Source organism: Danio rerio, chromosome 2, assembly GCF_052040795.2.
Source record: "Danio rerio strain M-AB ecotype USA chromosome 2, GRCz13ab, whole genome shotgun sequence".
Lineage (NCBI taxonomy): Eukaryota > Metazoa > Chordata > Actinopteri > Cypriniformes > Danionidae > Danio > Danio rerio.
Genome location: NC_141022.1, coordinates 11,307,737 through 11,331,765, shown reverse-complemented (window position 1 = coordinate 11,331,765; position 24,029 = coordinate 11,307,737). Strand labels below are relative to the sequence as shown.

Below are 24,029 nucleotides of genomic sequence, written 5' to 3'. Positions count from 1 at the left end.
CTTTAACCACAGATTACAGCTACTGATTAACTGCTATGAAGTACAATTCCAATGGCTCTTTCTCTTTCCCACAGCTGGTATCTGAAGATGTTACAGTGTAATAAGTGTAAACAGTGGTTTCATGAAGCTTGTATCCAGTGTTTTCAGAAGCCAATGCTCTTTGGAGACAGGTGAAGTACTGCTCCCTTATCATCTGAATAAACTAAAGCCCATTGATTGGTAATAAGTATAACCGGCTTCTGTCTTTATTTTCAGGTTCTATCTATTTATTTGTTCAGTTTGTAATAGTGGACCAGAGTACCTCAAACGCCTCCCTCTGAGATGGTGAGTTGGTTTATTGGCTGCGGAGTGATTAACATATGCGTCAAGTAGGGTTGTAACAATATACCGGTATGACGGTTTACCACGATTTGAACGTGCACGATTATCATACCATGAACAATTGCATATCAACGGTTTTAACCCTTAAAGACCGAGACAGCCGCCCGCGGCTAAAAATAAGTATTGCTCTTAAATGTTTAATAACTTTTGATCCGCTGATCCGATTCATACAATTCAAAGATTGGCATAAAGAAGAGAGTCTCAGCTTTCCAGTGCTGTATCACATAACATTCGGACTTTCAGAGGCTCCGGAATCAGTGCGGTTACGTCATCAACATTTGACAACGCTGATTTGACAAAGAAACGCTCGTCACTGTGTCTCCGGACAAATCAGACATGATACATTGATGCATTGTCCCTCCTCCATGCCCAGATTGGTTCAAACTCGCTATATCACAACCAATAAGCATAGGTTTCGCTTTTGTTTGTGGACCAAGCTTTTTGAACAACACGGAATGAGAGATAGGCATACATTTATGCGCGGCTAAATAAAACGCAAAAAAAAAAGTTTTGCATGAAATAATTTTCATACTAAGTACTTTTGCATGCACAGCAGCACAGAAACATGACAAAACAGTGACACAGCAAAGACGAACTGCTGCTCTTGCTGTTTTCAAAAGACACAAATGAAGGTGCAGCTGTTTGTCTGCATTGCAGATAACCATATCCAAATCCATATCGATAGACAACCATATCCATGCTGGCACATAAAACCTAAGGATGTTCCATATTGAATCTAGTTTCGTTATGTAACTATTTATAGTATAGTAAATATTTATATCTATTTTTTACTGAGGATTTGCACCATGTTTATTTGGACTTTATTTGGACTTTGACACATTATTTATTATTTTCTTATTTTTTTATTTGTTCATTGTAAGTGGTGTTGTTTATAGTAACTAAAAAATATATTATTTGGAAAAAGTCAAATTTGCTTCACTGTTTTATTATTTTGTAACATTTGTAACATACCGTATACCGCGAAACCGTCAAACCGTGGTATTGTTTTAGACGATTATTATACCGTGAAAAATTCATACCGTTACAACCCTAGCGTCAAGTGATCGCCATACCAGGCCGCACACATCCCCTGCACGCAGATAATGCCATAGACTGATTTTACGCGGCCGCCATTTTTAAAAGCGAAATCGAGGCTGCAGTGGGAAGAAACCTGGAAGTATCGTTAGGAGTTACATAGGAACATTGTGTAGCTGGCTGTATATCTTATCAGCGAAGAAAAAGTGACACAAATTTATAATTTCACCGCCTTCCCAGTGACCCGAAGGTCCGTTCTGAATGAATGGTGAAAATAAAAAGGGACATCAGAGCTCTTTTTTTAGCTAAGTTAAGGGAAATGGCACTAGTTAGCTAACGTTTTCTTTCCCAAACACACATTTTAGATGCTATTTATCAAACTCAAGATAATGAACTGATTCTTTCACTATATTGGACTTGTCACGATACTGAATTAAAAGAAAAACTATCAATTTCCCATTAACATTTAAGGCACTGTTGATGGCTTTCTTAAAACAGCGCTGATTTGCCATTGCGTTCACGTGCTCAACAGAAATGAATGTGATTGGCCAAGAAGGTCATCATTTCACCCTCCGCTGTTTACTGAGTACAAACATAGAATTGCAATCTGTTTGACTCAACTGATCTTCACGGCTGCTTCGCGTTCTAGTCTCCGTGTATCTGTGTTTGCACTGGGTGAAAAGCAGTAAACTGATGAGCACTGGTGAATACTATGGTAAATCAGCGCTGTTTATGGATGCGCTCAGCAGCACTTGAATGTTAGCGGGAAATGGACGTTTTTAAAACTTAAGCACCAGGACAACAAGAGGGTGTGCTACAAAGGACTGCGGTGTTTTATCGCTCACTGGGTTACATGGGCTGAAGCAGGAAAGCGTCCCCATGGTGTTTAAACTAGTGCTATGAACTAAAGCAGGGGTGTCCAAACTTTTTGGGCCGAGGGCCAGATGCAAAAAAACAAACGTTGTTGCGGGCCAAATTTTACATACATCACACAGACACGTGTGTGTATATATATATATATATATATATATATATATATATAAATACAGTTGAAGTCAGAATTGTTAGCCCCCGTTTATTTTTTCCCCAATTTTTCTTTTTAACGGAGAGAAGATTTTTTTCCACACATTTCTAAACATATTAGTTTTAGTAACTCATTTCTAATAACTGATTTATTTTATCTTTGCCATGATGACAGTAAATAATATTTGACTAGATATTTTTAAGACACTTCTATACAGCTTAAAGTGACATTTAAAGGCTTTACTAGGTTAATCAAGTTAACTAGTTAAGTTAAGGTAATTAGGCAAGTTATTTTATAACAATGGTTTGTTCTGAAGACTTAAGGGGCTAATAATTTTGACCTTAAAATGGTTCATAAAAAAATTTAAACCGCTTTTTATTCTAGCCGAAATAAAACAAAAGTCTTTCTCCTAAAGAAAAAATATTATCAGACATACGGTAAAAATGTCCTTGCTCTGTTAAACATCATTTGGGAAATATTTAAAAAAGAAGAAATAAATCAAAGAGGGGCTAATAATTCAGACTTCAACTGTGTGTAGACAGATAGATAGATAGATAGATAGATAGATAGATAGATAGATAGATAGATAGATAGATAGATAGATAGATAGATAGATAGATAGATAGATAGATAGATAGATAGATAGATAGATAGATAGATAGATAGATAGATAGATCATAACAAGAACTGCTGCTTAATTGAATGCATGTAATAGCGACACCCGGTGGTTATTTATTGAATTACGTTCATTTTTGTATAGCGGGCCAGATTCTATTGATATTTATAAAAAGCCTCGCGGGCCGCCACAAAACTGATTGCGGGCCGCAGATGGCCTGCGGGCCGTAGTTTGGACACGCCTGAACTAAAGCCTTGGAGGACACTTGAGCATATTACTCTTAAAGAGATTGTGATGTTGTTTGATGCTAAATGGCTTTTAATTGTTTAAATTAAACTTACTAAAGTGATGTTTACACCATTTCTGCATTTTGAAATCTCGGTAACAGCTGGAGATTTGTAGTTCACAGCATATTACTGCAATGTTTACAGTGCTGGTCTTATACTTCTGGGTTTCTTCCCACCACAGCCTCGCTTTGGTTCTTTAAAATGGCAGCCGCGTTAAATAAGCGTATTGATGTTTAGAAGTGAATGCACAACGATTGCATAATAAAGGTGTCTTTGTTTTATTATATATTTATATGATCATATTGAACTGTTGGAATATTTCAGTGTGGGATATTTAATTTCTTTCTTCCTTTGTTTTTATATTTTGATTATCCTTATGCTCTCTTAAAACTTTCTTTAAAGAAATGTTTCAAGATTTAAAACTTATACAGATTAGTTGTTTATTTTGTTTATTTTATAGGTGTCAAACTCAGTTCCTGGAGGACCACAACTCTGCACTGTTTAGCTTTAACCCTAATTAAACACACCTGATCAAACTAATTGAGTGCTTCAGGCTTGTTTTAAACCTAAATGTAAGTGTGTTGAAGCAGTGTTGGAACTAAACTGTGTAGGGCTGTGGCCCTCTAGGAACTGAGTTTGACACTCCTGCTGTAAAATGTTGTTTACAAATTAGTTTCTTAGTGTTTTTTTAATTATGTACTGTACATGAAAAAGATCTATATTAGTCAACATAAAGATCAGGATCGAATTAAAGATAACCAAAAAGTTTTTTAATTGCAACATGAATCATGAAATTTGTGTCAATACAAGTCTTTGTATGGTATATGTTGAAGGACTTTTAATTTGTCAAGCGCTTCCGATGAACTGTATGACATTACAAAAGTGGTGCGTTTAAGGTCCGTTTTCTTTAAAATCAGCAAGCTCCACTGACTGAGTGATATCTGATATAAAGAGGGTCTCAGATTTTACAAGAAGCACTGCATTAAATTTAAAGTTCGCTCCAGTTTCCCCCACAGTCCAAAGACATGCGGTACAGGTGACTTGGGTAAGCTAAATTGCCCGTAGTGTATGAATGTGTGTGTGTCAATTTGTGTGTGGATGTTTCCCAGAGATGGGTTGCAGCTGGAAGTTGCGTGAAAATGTGCTGGATAAGTTGGTGGTTCATTCCGCTGTGGCGACCCTGGATTAATAAAGGGAGTAAGCCGACAAGAAAATTAATGAATGACTGCGTTAATTTACATTTCCTGAGTGTATTCAATGGAGCTTCTGCGCTAGCCAGCTAATTCTGACGGACGTGTGCGTGTAAACAGATTTTTATCTTGTTTTACGCTTGAGCAAATGAATGCCAAAGTCTATTTAACTGATTATATTTTAATTACATTACAACATCGATGGGAACCGTATAAAATAGGGAAAAAAAAGTTACATTAACCGTTCACCAGAAGTGTCCCAGTATGGGAAGAAGCACTAGCTCTGCATATACCCTATTGTCTTTTGGCTTTTGTTTTTTCTACTCTACAATATAATGTTTTACTTCACTTGAATTTTAAAGATTTTTTAATACTAAAATAAACTATTTCTTGAGGGGGCCCCCGCATTTGATGCCCCACCTGTCCCACCCTGTTCATTTTTCAGTTGAGATTGCGGCAAACATTAAATAAAAAGGCACATTTCAAAGCACTTTATGTGACCTTTAAATGATTTTTTGGTTTATATCATTTACAAAACCTTTTATTACATGATAACTATATAAAATTAGGCAGTTATCGTTTTTCATTTAATTTGATAATATAGTATATCATTTAAAAATGGGTTACCGTATACTATTATTGGCCGTATTTTATTGGTATAGATCAGAATTTGGTTCTGTCTTTTAATGATTTGTTATGTTCAGATTCAAAGAGGACTCATGCATGTTGTCTTCATTCACAGGGTAGACGTTGCACACCTGAGCCTCTATAACCTGAGCGTCATTCATAAAAAGAAATATTTTGACTCTGAGCTTGAACTGATGACTTACATCAATGAAAACTGGGACCGGCTTCAGCTTGGCGAGGTATCAGTTTGTATTTATATATTTTTTTCTTTTTGTAATTTGCAGTAATCAACAAGAGTTAACCCTTGTATACTGTTCAAATTTACTACCCTTTCGTTATGGCTGCTTTTGCCCCGTTGACTTTCATTATAATGACTTTTTTTTTGATTGCAAAGCAATGACAACACTGTTTAATCACACATTTTTGATTGTTGGTGGTTTTCTCTGTTGGGAAGAGATCAAATTTGTGAGAAAAAAAAAATAAATAAATAAAAAAAAAAAAAAAAATATATATATATTTATATATATATATATATATATATATATATATATATATATATATATATATATATATAATGTAGATCATCAGTTAGCAGCATTAACCCTTTAGGCTGCATTTATACTGCACTGTTCAAGTGACTCAATTCCAAATTTTTATATATTTTTTTCTCCCATGTGGCACAGATCGGATATGGCCCGTGTAGGTGTAAGCAGGAACAAATCACATGGATGCCGATTTACTCAAATCAGATTTAGGCCTTTTTCATATGTGGAAATGTGTACGTGTTCTCGTGTCTGCAGTGTAAGCAGGTAGATCGGGTTTTCACCTGTCAATGTGAGTCGCGCGTCATTTAAAAACCATAGCGAATGTCGTCAAGTTTGACACTTTCTTTTCAGAACAGACTTCAGCAGAGTCCCAAACCTTAAATCTCATACACGAGGACTTAAACAGCTTTCATACTGTAATATAGCTCAGGTATTTAAGCATGTTTACGAGAGCAAGAGAGCGCAGTGTCCGCCATGTAACCAATATAAAATAAATATAAAACTAGCTTAGTGCACACATCACATGCATAAATCACGCCATGGACATTAAATTAAGATGCATAAAGGTTTAAAAAAGCCTATATATCAAACGAAGATGGACATATGAGAATTTTTCGGTCATTAACTATAGTAAAACAGCTTGTCAAAAGCTGCAAACAGATTACATACAGGAATAGAGAAAAAAACGCTCTTTAATTATCAGCTGTTAGTCAGCGCCTGGTCGTTGAGCCTTTGCCATGTGCTGTGTAAATGCAGACGATCGGATACAAGTCACTTTTAAAAGATGATGTAACAGGTCATCAAAAAAATCTGATACAGTCACAAAATTGGAATAGACCATCAAGATCTGCAGTGTAAATGCAGCCTTAGATAGGCCTGTGCAAAAAAGTTTTTGGCATTTATATGCAGTTCTATAGAGTAAAACAGCAGATTATAGTGTTTGTGCATAAATACATTTACATTGTTTACTTTGTCCTGACAGCTGAGCTGCTTATTTTGATTTTATTATTGACACACATACACACAAACAAACAAACACACTACATATAGAAGGCTAAAGCCTTTTTGCAATGCAACTGATGATCAACAGTAAAATAAAAATTTGACCTCTTCTTAACAGGGAAAACCAGCAACAATCAAGAATCCATGATTATTTGGTGTCAGGGTTATGCATTCAAAAAATGTCATTTAATGGAAAGCGATGCAAAACAGGCCACCAACATAACGAAAGTTATGTAAATGAGTCTATTGTAGAATTTGATTTAACATTTAAAGCATTTCCCCAAAATAAGATTTGTCACAGAAAATCATTCCGTTTCCTGAAACACAGAGTAGGTTGTGGTCAAATAAAGACTCAATCACCCCAAAGTGGAAGAAAACATCCCCAACAGCACACAAGGGTCACTTTAACTTTTTTTTTTGTAGCTTGCAGAGACTCCGAGAGCAGAACGATATGAATGCATTCTGGAAGCACTTAACAACAACCTCGACATGTGAGTTTTTCTGCTTTATCCATCTTGGGAGATTTTAGCTCGACACAGTAGAGCTTGAATGAATTTATCTTCATCTTGTCGATCTTGTGGCTCCTAGGTTCATGTCAGGTAAAGAGATCAAGAAGAAGAAACACCTATTTGGCTTACGAATCCGCTTCCCACCAGCCCCTCAGAGCTCCGAGCTCCTGTCTGACCGAGAGCCGGAAAAAGCCTCCCACGAGATCAAAATCAAAGGCAGGAAGGCCACCAAACCCCCTCTTTCATCCATGTTAGTCATTCTTTATTTCCTCCTGAGTTTATACAGTTTAGTTTTATTATTAAATATTAAAGAACATGAAATAATTCCTCAATGATATTTTAAGATAAAATGTATTAAATGGGATTTTTTTTAGCATTATTTTGTAATTGCTTTTAGGCCTGTTACTAACGGAGCAGTGAAGAAAGGAAAGAGGAAGTACCACACACACTCTTTAGAGACGTTGGCCAAATTGAGAAGGTCAAGTGAACTTCTGGCACAGGTACAAGGGATTTTGTTTTTATTATTATTTTTAAAGATAATTCACATTTATTTATTTTTTTGTTTTAAGCACTGTAAATGCATACAAATGATTTATAACAAATTACAAAAAATGTGGACAATATTTTTATTTAAATCATTTTATTCTGTAGAATGATGGAAAGTTTCCAACTATAGATAATAACTCACTAGACCTGATGGCCTCAAAAAGGTGAGGGAGATCAACACAACATGCATATTGTGCTTTTTGAAGTGAGAGCCAATTATAATTGTGATTTGTTTGTGTTTTTTGTCACCCTCTGCATATTGTAGTGCCAAAAGTGAAACATTTTTGCCTTCATCAAGTACCTCAGATGTTGAATCGGTTGGAGCCACCAGCACCAGTGAAACTACCTCAACCACCCTCTCAAGGCAGTCCAGGTGATTTATTCTTCATTTAATCATGGTTATTTAAGTTTCACATTTTCTTGACAAGTAAAGTTATTGCAAACTGAATCTGTAATTTTCATTCATAGTTTTAGCATGTTTAAAAATAAATTCAACCTCACAATGTGAGACTCATTTTAACACACTGCCACCAAAACTTTTGTCAAAAAGATTTGGACATTTGACAGTTTTGACAGTTCAGGGCCACCGAACAAGCGAAAGATAAAACACAAAATGTGGTCACTTCAGCCACAGATAGCGTTATGACAAGCACAGTGGATAATATAAGGGCGTACTCGCACTATGCCACAATCCCAATTCTATTTTTGTATCTCTACCCCTTCCCCTTGGCCCTTACAACCAAGTGTGAAGGGAAAGGGCTTCAAAATTTACCCCTAAGAATTGGGACAGCATTACAGCACCTGCACATGTCATAGCGATCTCTTGCTTCATATGAGATCAGACGATCGCGACTGCTGTAGTAATTCCAGTTGTGTTATTTTTTGGTATTTATCCTCAGGAAATCACTGAAGGCTTATATCAGGGGTCACCAATCTTGGTCCTGGAGGGCCGGTGTCCCTGCAGGGTTTAGCTCCAACTTGCCTCAACACACCTGCCTGGATGTTTCAAGTATACCTAGCAAGACCTTGATTAGCTTGTTCAGGTGTGTTTGATTAGGGTTGGAGCTAAAATGTGCAGGACACCGGCCCTCCAGGAACAAGTTTGGTGACCACTGGCTTATATCATGTTATCATAACGATCTAATATGGAAATAGGATCGTAACTGTACTGTGTATTTACACAGTGAGCATATTCATCTATGTAAACACACCAAAACAACATTAACATTGTAGCAGACACTGTAAAAAGCTTATTCTCTACCACTAGACTTTTCTGACAGGGTTTTCGAGTGTCAGAATGTTGTGGGACTGCTATACAGGAGTTATTATTAGAGATTATAGATCACGCAATTTAATATTTTTTATTTTAGGGTTTTTTTTATTTTAAAGCATGATGATATAACACGAACACGGTTATGAATATATTCAAACGTGTTTGTTTGTTGTAAAAATTTGTTATCATGACGAAAAATACTAATTTGTGGATCTCCTTACTTCCGGATGCAGCTGTGGCTGGTGCATTCTGGAAAATTTTTCTTACCCTTTGGTTTCGAGTGTGGTCCTGAAAAATTTTTGTTTGAAGGGGTGTATACCCCTTGCCCTAAGCCCTATGTCTTTAAGCTAAAAGAGAATTGGGACAACACTACCCCTTCACGAGCATTCGCAAAATGAGGGGAAGGGCTAAGGGGTAATATTGGGATCGGGCCCATGTACAGTTGCCTCGAACCTTGTCTCCCTGATGGCCTGCACTCACATTACATTCGGGCCTGGGCAATCTTACGTCATCGATGGTGCGCTGTTCAGTAGAGATAATCATAAACAATCATAAAGTCCTCGTGGTGCAGGAATTAGGAGATTTGCTGAAGGTGCAGCTGCCGTGCAGTGAGGGGTTTGCGTCCTTAATAATCTACGACAGTTTGTGTTTATTGAACGGTAAGAATGATTAATAAATCCATAGGAAACAGTCCTGTAAAAGTCACATCTCATCTTCAGTTTCGGGCTTAGGCACGCTTTGCACTCACACTATAAGAGTGCCGCGCCAAAGCCCAAGTGATCTGCGCTCTGCATACCTCTTCCAACCGGGTCAGGGCCGGCCAAGCAAACTGTGCCGTAGCCCGATTCAAAGCACTCACACTTCTCAAATGATCCGAGAAACGGGCCTGGGCAAGGTTCGGATAGCATAGTGTAAGTAGGCCCTTAGGCCGTACTCACACTAGGTACAGTTGCCTCGAACCGGGCCAAAGCACGCTTGTCCCCCCTCCCATTCTCCCCGGACGGCCCGCACTCACACCATATCGGGCCTCGGCACGCTTACGTCATCGCTGCTGCACTGTTCAGAAGCGCTCTCTATGGCAAGCCTTTTTAGCATTTAAATCTTTGTTCTGACTCCATAAAAATATTTTGAGATATCTCTAATTATATTTTGACTAGTCATAATTATAATTCGACTAGTCAGAACAACAATTAGAGATATCTACAATTGCAATTGTACTAGTACGAAATCAGATTGGAGATATCTGCAAATATATTATGACTAGTCATATTCCTCCATTGACTTCCATTGAAAAATATTTGCAGATATCTCTAAATGAGTTTTGACTAGTCACAATTGTAATTAGAGATATCTCTAACTGAGTTTTTACTAGTCATACATTTGGAGATGTCTTTAATTCGTAATATTTAGAGATATTTACAAATATATTTGAAGATATCTCTAATTAATTTACTAATAGTCGAATTACAGTTGTAGATATCTTGAATTGGATTTTTGACGAGTCAAAACTCAGAGATATCTGCAAATATTTTTCAATGGAAGTCAATGAAGGAATATGACTAGTCATAATATATTTGCAGATATCTCCAATCTGATTTCGTACTAGTACAATTGTAATTGCAGATATCTCTAATTGTCATTCTGACAAGTCGAATTATAATAATGACTTGTCAAAATATATAATTATATCTCTAAATATATTTATGGATAGTCAGAACAAGGTTTAAATGTTAAAACGGCTTGCCATACGCTCTCACTCAGCAGCACAGTGGAGATTTCTCTAGTTATATCGTGTCAGTGGTTTGTTATGCAGTGACATGCAGTCAAATATTTCGCCAAACAGTCCTTAGGGATGCGGGGACACACAGTCAGATATTTTACCGAACAGATCCGCCACTTTTGGCGCTCGTAAACGATCATAAAGCTCTCGTGCTGCAGGAATGAGGAGATCTGCTGAAGGCGTGCAGCTGGCGTGCTGTGAGGAGTTCTCGTCTTTAATAAACTACGGCAGTTTGCGATCACTAAACAGTAAAAATGATTAATAAATCCATATCAAACAGTCCCTTAAAAGTCACGTCTCGCTTTCGGTTTGGGGCTTTGGCGCGTTTCGCGCTCACACACAAGCGTACCGCGCCAAAGCCCAAGTGTACCGCGCTCAGGCACACCTCTTCCAACCGGGCCAGGGCTGGCCAAGTGAACCGTGCTTGAGCCCGATTCAGCGCACTCACACTTCTCAAACGATCCGGGAAACGGGCCTGGGCACGGTACGGATGGCATAGTGTGAGTAGGCCCTTAGACTGTGGAGGACAGTTGAGAACCCGTATGCTGGATTCAGTGACTGGCGCACATCTTCCCTGCTGTTGTTTAGAGGGTGTTTCAACTTAATGCCCATTTCATTCATTACTAAATTCCCATTCTGATGATTTAACCTGTTTACTCCATTCCCCTGCAGTTTGGGCAGTCCGAGTGGACCACGCACTGGATGTTTTTGGCCCACCATTACACAGCCCCCAATTAAGAGGCGCCGAGGACGTCCACGACGAGCACTGCAGCCCCCAAATCCAGAGATTCCTCCAGCCAGCAACACAGAACCACAACCCACCACCAACAACATCATCCCGGAACCCAGCGCTCTTCCCTCCTGCCTGTACAGCAGCATGGACATCATGCAGGGCCTGGACCCCAACACCCAGCTCAACCACCTCAAGAGCTCCATCAGCACTTACTTCGGAGCCGCCGGTCGCCTGGCCTGCGGAGAGAAGTACCGTGTCCTCGCTCGCCGCATCACAAACGACGGCAAAGTAGAGTACTTGGTGGAATGGGAGGGCGTCACTGCCTCCTGAGCTCCATACGGGTGTGTTTTAAGACTGTTTAAAGAGGAGAGTCGTGATTGAGACTGAATGTACGTGGATGACTGAGATATTTATGGCCCTCAGGACTACGATAGACATGAAGCGATGAGACTTTTGGAGCGTTTTGTCTATGTGGAAACTCGAATGGACTGCCTTCATGTGGACTAAGGTGGCTGTAGTTTCAGGTTGAAAACGTTGTCAGTTTGCTACTACAGTATGTGAAAAAAACCTGAATCCTTGCTTTTTCTGTTGTCGTTGTTTATGATGTGCAGGTGCCTTAAGGGGATGTAAAACGGATACTATATATATATATATGCTGCTGGAGACTGAGGATTTTGCTTTTGTCTTATTCAATTTTTTTCTCATAGCTCGAATTGCGAAAGTGGAGAGAGAGCACTATTGTCAATAGGGCACTTTTTTTATTTACATTTCAATTGATTGCACATACACTCTCGTCCTGTACATCCAGTATTGACTCATCTCAGTTTAGAGGAGTCGTTCATCCAGAAATGAAAGTTGATTCGTAATTTACTTGCCGTCTTATGTAAGCTTTTCTTTCAGATGAAACTCCGATATCCTGGCTCTTCCCAGATTTAATGGAAGTGAATAGTGCTTGAGTTTTTGAAGCTCCGAAAAGCGCATCCATCCGTCACAAAAGTAGTCTGGAAGACTTCAGTGAGTTAATGAATGCCTAAAGAAGCAAAGCAAATGATTTGTACTAAAAATCTGAGCTGAGTTTGAACATTTAACCTATATTGCAGAAGCTAACTAGAATGATTTGGCATTAGTGCAATAGAAGAAATGAATACGGTAATGTTCACACACCATTTTAACACTGATACTTATGCAGCCCGAGTACAGAAAACAACTCCAACACAGTATGTCGATTCTTATTTTATTGTCCATTATGTCATAATATGAGTCTCGTATGTAGTAGGGTTGTCAAAGGTATCGATTTCGATACCAAACGGTAATTCGTAATTTTTTAAATGTCAGTTTTCCGCCAACATTATAGCGTGTTCTTAAATACTGCTGATTGGTTGTTGTGTTCATGTGCGCAATAGATATGACTGTGATCATCCAATAAGATTCACCACTCTTCCCCACTGTTCACCTAGCGCAGGGGTGTCAAAACTCGGTCCTGGAGGGCCGGTGTGCTGCGAAGTTTAGCTCCAACTTTCTATCTAGTAAAAAAAATCTAGTATACATAGAAAGAGCTCGATTAGCTGGTTCAGATGTGTTTAATTGGGGTTGGAACTAAAATGTGCAGGACACCGGCCCTCCAGGAACGTGTTTGGACACCACTAACCTAGCGCAAACACAAATACGCGGACACTGGAGCGTTTCGTAGCCAAGTGAAACAGTCGTTCATTCAGCAGATCGCTCATATGACATATCCCCTAAGGCTTCTGAAACGCTTTGTGTCTGTGATCATATCTGTATCTGTTGAGCAACATGATGGCCAATGAGCAGAGTTAAAGAATTTTAACGAAAAATGTTCACGTTATAATTTTAAAACGTTTTCTTTTTGTTTATTTCCCGCTTACATGAGCATGTACTTCAGTACCACTGATTGGCCGTTGTGTTTATGTAACAGATATGACTGTGATTGGCTAAGAAGACCATCGGTTTACCAATCTTCACCTGGCAAACACGGATACACATGGAACAGTCGACCCCTCAGCGCATCGCTCATATGATGGATCAGCTGATAGACGTGGCTTTTGAAACGCTCCAGTGTTTGTTTATCTGTGTTTATATCTGTATCTTAAGCATGGTAACACAATGGCCAATCAGCAGTGAGAATGTTAACGGGACGTTTTTAAAATTTTAGTAGTGATTGGTACCAAAGTCGATACTTCTGACAAGCCTAACATGAAATGGATTAAGGTATTGATATTTTTAAGCAATTGATTATTCCACTTGTACTAAATAGTTCACTTTTATGATGAATGGACATGCTTAAACTCTTTAAAAACTCGAGCACCATTCACTGCTATTATAGAGCCAGGATAGTAGTTAATAATATAACGTTAATGTTAATCTGAAGGACTAAAGGCATGTACAGCTAGGATATATTGTGGGTGAGCAGATTGGGATGGGTTTCATTCATTAGGTGAAATATTCCTTTAAACAGCCTAATGTGTTCATTTTGGACATGCTTACTGGAGCTTTAAACACTCGAGCACCATTCACTGCCATTATAATGGCAGGAAGAGCCAGGATATTAGTTAATGTAGCATTGATTATGTTCATCTGAAAGACTAAAGGATATATTGACACCTAGGATATATCTAGGGCGAGCCAATTGTGACAGGTTTCATATAGGTGAAATGTTCTTTTAAATAGCCTAATGTGTTCATTTTGTAATTAAAAAAAGCAAACAACATTGTAAAATGGTTAATTCTACTCTTGCTGTTAAAATGTAAAAAAAGAATTGCATTAATATTTTCAAACATTGTGTTTTTCTGAGATTTTGTTCACAAAAATTGCCAGAATTGAACGTTTATCATTTTGTCTCCTGAGGTTTTCGTTGTTTCCTTATTATTATTTTTTTTAGAAATACATATATCTTAAAATCATATGAAAGAGCGCTGTAGGTTTAGGAGGTCTTCTTCTAATAATAATAATAATATTAAACTTTAGCTGTTGGTACCTACCTTTGCAATTTCAGTTCAGGTTTTGAGATTTTCCTTTTAGGTTAAGTGGCGTTTTAGTTTCAGCCATTTTAAATCTGTTATCGCGGGGGAGGGCAACGTCTTATCGGTGTACTTTTTGTTATACTATGCAACAACTTCATAGGAACTGTGTATTATTAATATTATTACTTTTGTTTTTTATTTTGCAGCTTCACATCCCAATCAGAAAACCGCAGCAATATTTGTTACAATTGATTGACTCAGGCTTTTTGTGGTGCTATTTATTATTGCTTTCGAAACGTCGTACACTAACAAACTGTCCAGAGCACTCAGGATTCCTTACAGCCTCACTAAGATTTGATAAGACATCTAAATGAGATTTTTTTTCCCAATTCTCTGTATTTTCATACATTTCTAAAGTCCTCAAGATTTGTGAAATATAGGAGGGAAAGTATTTTGTTTGCCCTGTTTTCAATAATACGATTGAGTCTTTTGCAGATGGTTGAAGTAGCATTGATATCAGGCAAATTGAACGTAAATACCTCCTGGTTTTGATACAAAAATAATAATTTGTATGAATAATAAGCTCTTGTTATGTGTATGAAGCATTATTCAGTTGGTGTACCAGTGTTAGTAAAGCTTGCTTTGTATTTTACTGGCTTTGAGCAGGCTCCTTTAGCCAAAGAATAAAGATCTCAAACCTTATTGGTGTATTTTCAACTATTAAATGACTAGTGTATTCATTTTTAAAAATGATTATTTGCCCCAAAATAACAAATAAGTCTGAGACCTTGCTGACATACAGTATTTATATTTATGCCATTAATACAGTAAGGGAAATGAATTCATAACATACATTGAGCAATGTTGTGTCCCTGCAAAATTACTTGATACAACTTGTGGACAGTGAATGTCCTAGTACGAAAAAGTGCCTTGGTGTTACAGTTTTTCTCAGTCGCTTTGGTGCGTTTCTCACAACACTAGTGCATTTCTGCACAACAGTTAATGCATTTCTCAAAACAATTTGTGCAAACTGCAAAAGCGCATCACATGCTCAAAATGGACAGTTCGTTCCTCAAAAGCAAGTATTCATGTCAATCAAAGTGTCAGTGTCATCAAAATGAAAAGTCCTGACACCATTGTTTATGAACAAGATAGTCAAATGGCTTAGTCGTGTTTTCATCATGACAGCTTACTCTGGACATTTTTTCAATGCAAAAAAAGTCAGATTTTGGTGACACTTCCTGAAAATGCTCAAGACAGCACTATTTGCACAGCCATTTGAAAACTACAGTGAAGTTGGACATCACTGCATTTAGTGAGGTATCTGAGTACAAGACACTGAATATGTATGTTTCACATTTTTACTCTGCATTTGCTCTTTACAATCCTAATTTATTCACAGCATTGTGCAAAAGAATAAATGCACCCTTAGGCCCCGTTTACACTAGTGCGTTTTAGTTTGAAGACGCATAAGTTTTGCTACGGTTACGCCATCCGTCCACACTACGCCGGAGTTCTCGAGCGCCGAAAACGGAGCGTTTCGAAAACGCTGGAGAGGCCGTTTTCATTCTGAAACGCTGCTGCTCCGTCTCAGTGTGGATGGGGAAAGACGGAGACATCTGAAAATAGGCGGGGCTGCAGACATTCGCCTCTCTGATTGGGGCTTTTCCTCAATAATAAATAGCCTAACACACAGTTCAGTCCTGAATCTTCTCCGTGTAAGTTCAGACTTCGCAAGTTTGATCAAGGCTGCATCTCAGTTTTAATATATCTGAATATCAGTTTTAATAATCGATAATGGCCATTATAAAAGTATAACATACAATAACTTTATACATTATAGGAAATAAAGACAAGCGATCAGTCAATATACAGAATAGGCTACGTGGTTACATTAATCATTAACTTATCTTTGCGCTCAGCCAAAACATGTTACCTGAGAACAAGTAATAGATTCCAATGACCAAAGTCAGGGAATATGTCGTTAGATAAAGACAACAAGATGAATGAAATATCACGTTTAATAAATATAGTGAGATTAGATCCAGCGGGAGATGCTTGATGAGAAGTCCGACTAGCAGAGCTCTCATCTGGGTAGATGGGCTCCAGCGATTGCCAAAGTGTGTGTGTGTGGTCACGTGATGTGCGTTTTCAGCGTTTTGGTGTGGACATTGGTGTGGACGGAGAGCAGTTCAGAAACGCTGGGTAAAACGCGAGTGTGGACGCGGATCGTTTTCATTCTAAAACGCCGTTTTAAAACTAAAACGCACTAGTGTAAACGGGGCCTTATTTACAACAAACATAAACTCCCTTTAGGTTGAACTGTGCACAACTGTAAACAATATTGCAGTACATATTGGACCTGAACCTGCAACATACACAGGTCTGTAAATCATTCATCAAATTGTTCAATTTTAAAGACATTTTCAGGAAAATGAAGTTAAATCTTTTTTTTTTTATAAAGTTTGCTTGACCGATTTTTACATCAAGTTCAACATTTTTGTATGTAATGACTCAAGTACTGAAATGAGGACTGTTAGTTTTATATGGAATGACTATTCAGCATTTACACGTTTTTTGACTCAGCAAGTACATTTTGACTGACATGACATAAGCGAATGATAATGTTATAAACAGCAGAGAGTTGTATGAAAGCAATTGATGCATGTCCGAAAGCATTTTCAGTTTGTTGAAAGGAATGAGAAACTGCAACTAGGATGTGCTCAAATGACTAATTGTTTAGAGAAATGCATGACCTGTTGTGCAAATGTAAATAGTGTAGTGAGAAATGCACCAAAGCCACTGAGAAAAACTAAATTAGTTGTGAGAAGGAAACATCCAGATTGAATTAGTATTTTGCAATCGTTCAGCATGTTTATGTATTTATGTAAACATGATCAATAATTTATTCTCACCTCACCTTTGCAAAGATATAATAACTAACAGGTAAAAACTGTTGTTAACCAAAACATGACACAATGTAAATAATAATAGTATAAAAACAACAGTTAAAAAGCAAGTTTAGTTGTAATATTCTTTGTTATAAAAAAAAAAGTATTATTTTTATTAAATACAAGCAAACAAAAAACACAGTCGAGTGATCTTATTCTGATATACAATTTGAATATAATATAAATTGTTTAATTATTGTTTGTAGGGAAATTGGAATGACCTTGATTATTATATTCTATAAACGAGCATGGAAGACTAAATTTAACACATAAATAACTATGATGTAAAAAATGAACACAATTATCCACCAAATGTGATACAGCCCAATTCCTTTTTCCATCCAAAACCGTACAAACAAAAGATTTTTGATTACAATAAATATATTTATTGTTCCACAGGGATGTATTGTGGAGTAAAATCAAGTATCGCAAAGCTTGTTGGTCAAAATCTGATAAATCACATGCAAGTTACGTAAAGTCACGAAGCTATTTCCCAAATTGATTCTGCACACACGATTTAAAGGAGTGAAAGTGGACACTCTGGGTTTTGGGTGCATATTTGAACAGACATACCCATAATAATAATAACAACATCATGTCGATTTTGGTGGGTTTTCTTTTAAACACACCAAATTTGTCTTAAATGAGCATTAAAATTAGGAAAGCAATCAAATGTTTTTATTATAATGTTAGATGTGTGCAATTTTAAAGTGACACCGTTATTCAATGTGATCAAACGAAAAATCTAAATCAGATTCATTTAATCAGCTCTGTAATCAGAATGTTTCAGTTGCACAGTGAAGAAGGTTAACGAGATTTGATAACTTGATTTAATTTCTTTATAAAAGCTGTTCATTTTAATAGGCTAAACTGTTAGCTAATTTATTTGCAGCCTTTTTCTAATGTATGCTATTTTTTTTTTTCATCTTTTGTAAATAATAATAATAAACATATTACTGACAGTTTCAACTGTTACAATGAAACAGCTCCAGATGAACATTTAATAATTTGGGGAATTAATAACATATATATATATATATGTGTGTGTGTGTGTGTGTGTGTGTGTGTGTATATATTTTATATATATATATATATATATATATATATATATATATATATATATATATATATATATATATATATATTTTTTTTTTTTTTTTTTTTTTTTTTACATTTTTGGTGCTGTGTAATATTCAGAGATGCAGTAGAATATGGAGACAGACAGATGAATATAATTGGGTATATGCCGAGCTAGTGTTGTTCCCATATACTTATAAACTTATTATTGTGAGTTTTTTTCCATACGGTTCCTTTTACAGCATTCATGTTGTAATGTAATTAAAATACATTCAGTTAAATAAACTTTGGCATTCATTTAGTTGTTCAAGCGTAAAACGAGACGTCTTTTACTCGCACTTGCCCGTCAGAATCGGCAGGATAGCGCAGACGCTCCATTGGATATAACTTACTGGGGTAAAATAAATGCTCATATTTACATACATACACACATACACAGGCCTATACGTATAACGTTTATACTATTGTATTGATGTAATTCATTACTTTTTATAAACTGTTTTTGTTAACTTTTCAAACATGTAACATAAAAGAGGATTCCAGCACTGTTTTGATAGCCTACATCTTTTTTTATACTTTAAAATATACATGTTCGAGCTTTCTTACTTCTAGGTAACTAGAGTTTTTTCACACCATAAAATTACAATCCGTTAATACATTTAAGCATTATTGGATTTTATATGGAAGAAAACAGCAGCGCCTCCGTTCAGTTGCTTCTGTTTATAACGCATTGATGACCGGATTAAGAAGATGGCGGCCGCGTTGATATCGGAGCAACGGAACGAAGCGGACCATTAGACGTTTAGCTATTATATAATGATTTATCCTACAATTTGAGACACAAAATTGTGACTACATACTCTCTGGTGGCTTAAAGTAAACTATATTTTATTATTATTATTTTTTAAATTACATACAGGTAAGATACAGAAATATAAGACATATGCACTAAAATAGAATGTACACATACACAATTCAGTCAAACTGAGAATCAAAGTTTCTATTATATACACTATATACTCAAAAGATAGCGTAACTGGGACACAAATCCTTAACAGAGTTTTTATTATTTTTAATAAAGGTGATTAAATATGGCGGCGGGGTGGCGTTGCTGTGGTTACCATAGTCCGCGGCGTTCTAAAAAAAGAACGTGTTCGATGCGCTCGATGACGTTGGAAAACTAGTGTGACCTGCATAAAGTGTGTGACCATCGCTGACAGTAGCGGTATGTAAAGATCTCTCTGAAAGTATAATTTTAGGTTATTATATTTGATTATTTCGACGTGCTTTTGCTGAAGGACACTAAAGATTTTAGTATTTCTCTCTGTCGTATCGTTTCAGATCGTTATAGTTGTTTTTCCACGTCCTTTCTTGGCTAGACTGTATGTTGTTCTGAGTGTTGCTTGGAAATGGAGATTGCTGTATTATCGACTTGTCAATTTTAGGATTTTGAACATATATATAGTTTGTGTATTCTGTTATCTTCTTTATTAACCTAACGTATAATCGTAGAATGCCATATATTGTGTTGCCAGGTTGGTAGACCGATAGATAGTATTTTGTTTTGTTTACATGCTTCATTTGTATATTGCTATCTTGTTTAACATTTGCAGATTGTTATTTGTTATATCGTCAGATAAACGCATCTGTTATGATGTATTTTGTATGCTGTCAGCTTTAACATATATTCCATATTACTGTTTTTATTTGTTTGTAGTTTATATTGACCTGTTCAACATTTGTAGCTTTTGATTGTTATTTGTTTTATTGCCAGTTTTACTAAATATTGTAACACATTTATCAATTCAATTCCTTGTAGAGTATTTACTTTTAGCTGTGAAATGTTATTTGTTAGCATTGATCAGAACCAGACTGGAGACAATGGTAGATGAAATGTCCAAAGAATGGTGTTAAGATAAATGAATGACTTGACATCTTTCTACTGTATTTTGCAGATTGGAATTGTGCACATGGAGAAAAAGAGGGAATCACACACCTCAGCAACGACTGGTTGGTCAGGAATTTCGTTTTAGGAAAACCAGATGGACGGGTGCATCGATGGACGTCCTTAACAGATGAAAGGGATGTTGTTTGGTATAGATCAGTGGTTCTCAAACTTTTTCACCTCAGAAAGAATTTGTCTCTCCAAGTAGCACCTAATGATTAGCATTGAAATATAGTGGCGTAGTAGGCCTATTTAATCAACTACAGCGCTGCACAGTTCAAAAACAAGGCAGATTTATTCATAAAATAACATCAGACACTTTAAACATTAGAAATTGTTTAAACCAGGGGTGCTCAACCCTGTTCCCGGAGATCTACCTTTCTGCAGAGCTTAGCTCCAACCCTTATCAAACACAACTAAACCAACTAAATAGGATCTGAAGGAGCTCTTGGTAATTAAAGACAGGTGTGTTTGATCAGGGTTGCTGGTGAACTCTGCAGGAAGGTAGATCTCCAGGAACAGGTACTACACTGTAGTGTGCTTACGTTTCAATAAAATGAATTTAAAAGTTAATTAAAATCAGTTCTGTTCGTACAATAGACAGAAGTAAATAAATAAAATGCTGTACTTAAAGGTGAAGTATTAGCATATAGTAGCCTATATTCATCAAAACCTGTAAATGAGCTTGGACCTCATATCATATCTAAACCATTTTTAACATTTGGAAAAATATGCTGCATGTACATATGACATATTTGTGTGGGGGAGAGCAGGGATAGTTGTACTTCTGTTATATTTCTCTATAGCCCCTTTCACACAGTGATACCGGTAAATATCTGGAAAATTTCCGGAACGACTTTACCGGTATATTCAAAAAAGCGCTGTTCACACAGGCGAGGACGTTACGGAAATTTTCCGGAAAAGAGCATTCACACATCCATTCCAAAATACCGGTAATTTCTGACATCATTCACCACAAATGAGCTTTAAACGGCTGCGCTTGTATTTGTAAACATTTGACTAAATTACAAACTCATGATCAATATTGGATGATCAATATTGTGAACAACTTTCGCAGGATCACTTTCTCATGTCGAGATGTTCATAATATGTGCGTGTGCAGGCGCTCACAGGCTGTTTTACAGGCACACGCAAAGCTTGAAGGTAAACAAACAACGGCTTATCATAAGCATCTCATCGATGATTATTTACACAGTTGGCATTAAGAAGAACATATAAACGTGATCTGACTAACTTCTAGCAGCTAAATGTGTCTGGAAAAATATTCAAAGGTTTTTATTCTCACAAACCGCGCGGACGTAAATGCGTCTGACTGTTGTGATTGGCTAAAGCAGACGTCTCACGTCAGCACGTTCTAGACGTGCACGCGCTTATTACGGTAATCTTCCTTCTGCATTCACACAGCGCAGCATTCCGGCAAATTGCCGGTAATGTTACAACTTCTCTTTCCGGAAAATAGCCAGAACGAATTTACCGGTATTTTCAAAAAGGACCTGTTCACACATACAACCTTATTATTATTAGTAGTATTATTTATTATATGCATATTTATATTTGTTTTATTAAAACAAGCTTAGTTTTGCCCACCTGTCCGGTTTTACACTAAATGGGGTACAGCATGTGTATTTGGATATAACTCTTTTTTTGAACACATTTCGTTATTATCTTTCATTTATTCGTTTCCTGGAAATTAGAACTGAATTTAGAAATAGTTTTGAAACAAATATTTGCGCTTAACAAACAAAATTAATTATTTATAGGCTAATTGATGTCTGTGCGTACAAGGTTTCCCTATCCACAGTAGCGATATCTGCGCTGTAGATGCTCTGTTTTTCCACTTACACTTTCTTTACGTCATGTAAATAGTAAATGCACCATGGCGCGACACAACTAACTCTTAAAGGGAATGGGAGATGAGACTCTGATTGGTTTATTCTCAAAACACACCTATAACTCATTAAGAAAATAAAATCAACCCTTTTTGTCACGAATAAAAGAATGTTCAGGGGGATCCATGTGCGAGTTTAACAAAAATAATATTTATTGACAAAGTCATACAAAAAGCAAGTAATGAATGTGGTGCTAGTGCTAGGAGAGATCGGGCAGGAATCAGACAGGAAACAGGGTCCAGAAATTAGTCCTTAGATCCTAAGCACACAGACAGAACAGCACACCATAAGCACACATAACGAACTGACAAAGACACACAGAAAACGTAGCCCATATATAGGCCCGAATATGAGCCTCAGCTGGCGGGCTCATCAAGCCAGCTGAGTGCCGTCATCACACGTGATCAAAACAGATACACGTGGAGAACAAAAACAAACCAACATGATCAAACAGACACTCCGGAAGAGCGCACAAACCTGCAACCGTGACATTACCCCTCTCTCAAGAGCACCTCCTGGTGCTCCCAGAAGCGCTTACCTGGCGATTGTAATCATCGATTAGAGAGTGGGGGGGGTAAATCGCCGTATGAAAAACGGGCTTTAATTTAGAAACATGAAACACGGGATGTATTCTCCTGTACGCTGGAGGAAGTTTAAGGCGGACTGCCACCGGACTAATGATCTTGATGACAGTAAATGGACCAATAAATTTAGGTGCAAGTTTATTACATACGGAACGCAAGGGAATATTCTTAGTTGAAAGCCACACTTTTTGACCGACGACGTAAACAGGAGGCTTCGACCGGTGGCGATCGGCTTTAGCCTTGGTGCGCGCACCCACTTGGAGGAGGGTCTGTCTGGCCCTGTTCCAAGTGCGTCGACACCTCTGGACAAAGGCGTGGGCGGAGGGAACCACGACTTCGGATTCCAGACTGGGAAAAGCTGGTGGCTGGTAACCTAAGCTACCCTGAAACAGAGAAAGGCCCGTAGCCAACACTGGTAATGAATTGTGTGCGTACTCCACCCATGGGAGCTGCTGACTCCAAGAGGAGGGATTCTGGGAAACCAAACAACGTAACATGCGCTCGAGATCTTGATTGGCCCTTTCGGTTTGTCCGTTACTCTGAGGATGAAAACCAGAAGAAAGACTTACAGTCGCTCCCAATAAATGACAGAATTCTCTCCAAAATTTAGAGACAAACTGAGGCCCCCTGTCAGAAACCACATCCATCGGGAGGCCATGAATGCGAAAGACGTGATTAATGACAGCATCCGCTGTCTCTCTAGCTGAGGGTAATTTGGGCAGAGGAATAAAATGAGTAGCCTTCGACAACCGGTCCACAACGGTCAAAACAGCCGTATTGCCACCAGATGGCGGGAGACCGGTGACGAAATCTAGCGAAATGTGCGACCACGGTCTCGAAGGCACTGACAGCGGCTGAAGGAGTCCAGCAGGAGGGCGATTAGAAGTCTTAGAAACAGCACAAACTGAACAGGCCAAAACAAACTCGCGTATGTCCCGTGCCATAGCTGGCCACCAGAATCGCTGTTTAACTAAAAATAATGTACGACTCACCCCTGGATGACAAGCCACTTTGGAGGAATGTCCCCATCGAA

The 24,029-nt window shown here is 37.6% G+C and overlaps 1 protein-coding gene and 1 long non-coding RNA gene across 7 annotated transcripts in view; one reads left to right on the top strand and one right to left on the bottom strand.

Annotated features, from left to right (window-relative positions):
- Positions 1-15,254, top strand: part of mtf2 (metal response element binding transcription factor 2) — a 41,433-nt gene extending 26,179 nt beyond the window's left edge. For 2 of the 6 annotated variants that reach the window (XR_015477940.1, XR_015477942.1), the window contains exons 7-16: positions 75-170; positions 256-324; positions 5,276-5,399; positions 7,131-7,198; positions 7,296-7,466; positions 7,614-7,716; positions 7,868-7,926; positions 8,028-8,135; positions 11,488-13,025; positions 13,174-15,254. Coding sequence is in view for 2 of the 6 variants with exons in the window: in XM_087240047.1 (XP_087096173.1) it covers positions 75-170; positions 256-324; positions 5,276-5,399; positions 7,131-7,198; positions 7,296-7,466; positions 7,614-7,716; positions 7,868-7,926; positions 8,028-8,135; positions 11,488-11,878 (1,189 nt within the window). In the remaining 4 variants the exon portion in view is untranslated. 6 annotated transcript variants of the gene reach the window in all.
- Positions 1,448-5,631, bottom strand: LOC147846218 (uncharacterized). Its single transcript, XR_015478262.1, has 3 exons — positions 4,378-5,631; positions 3,304-4,264; positions 1,448-2,320 (listed from the first exon to the last, which is right to left on the bottom strand). It is a non-coding gene; the product is annotated as an uncharacterized LOC147846218 (long non-coding RNA).
- Positions 15,255-24,029: the final 8,775 nt, after the last annotated feature.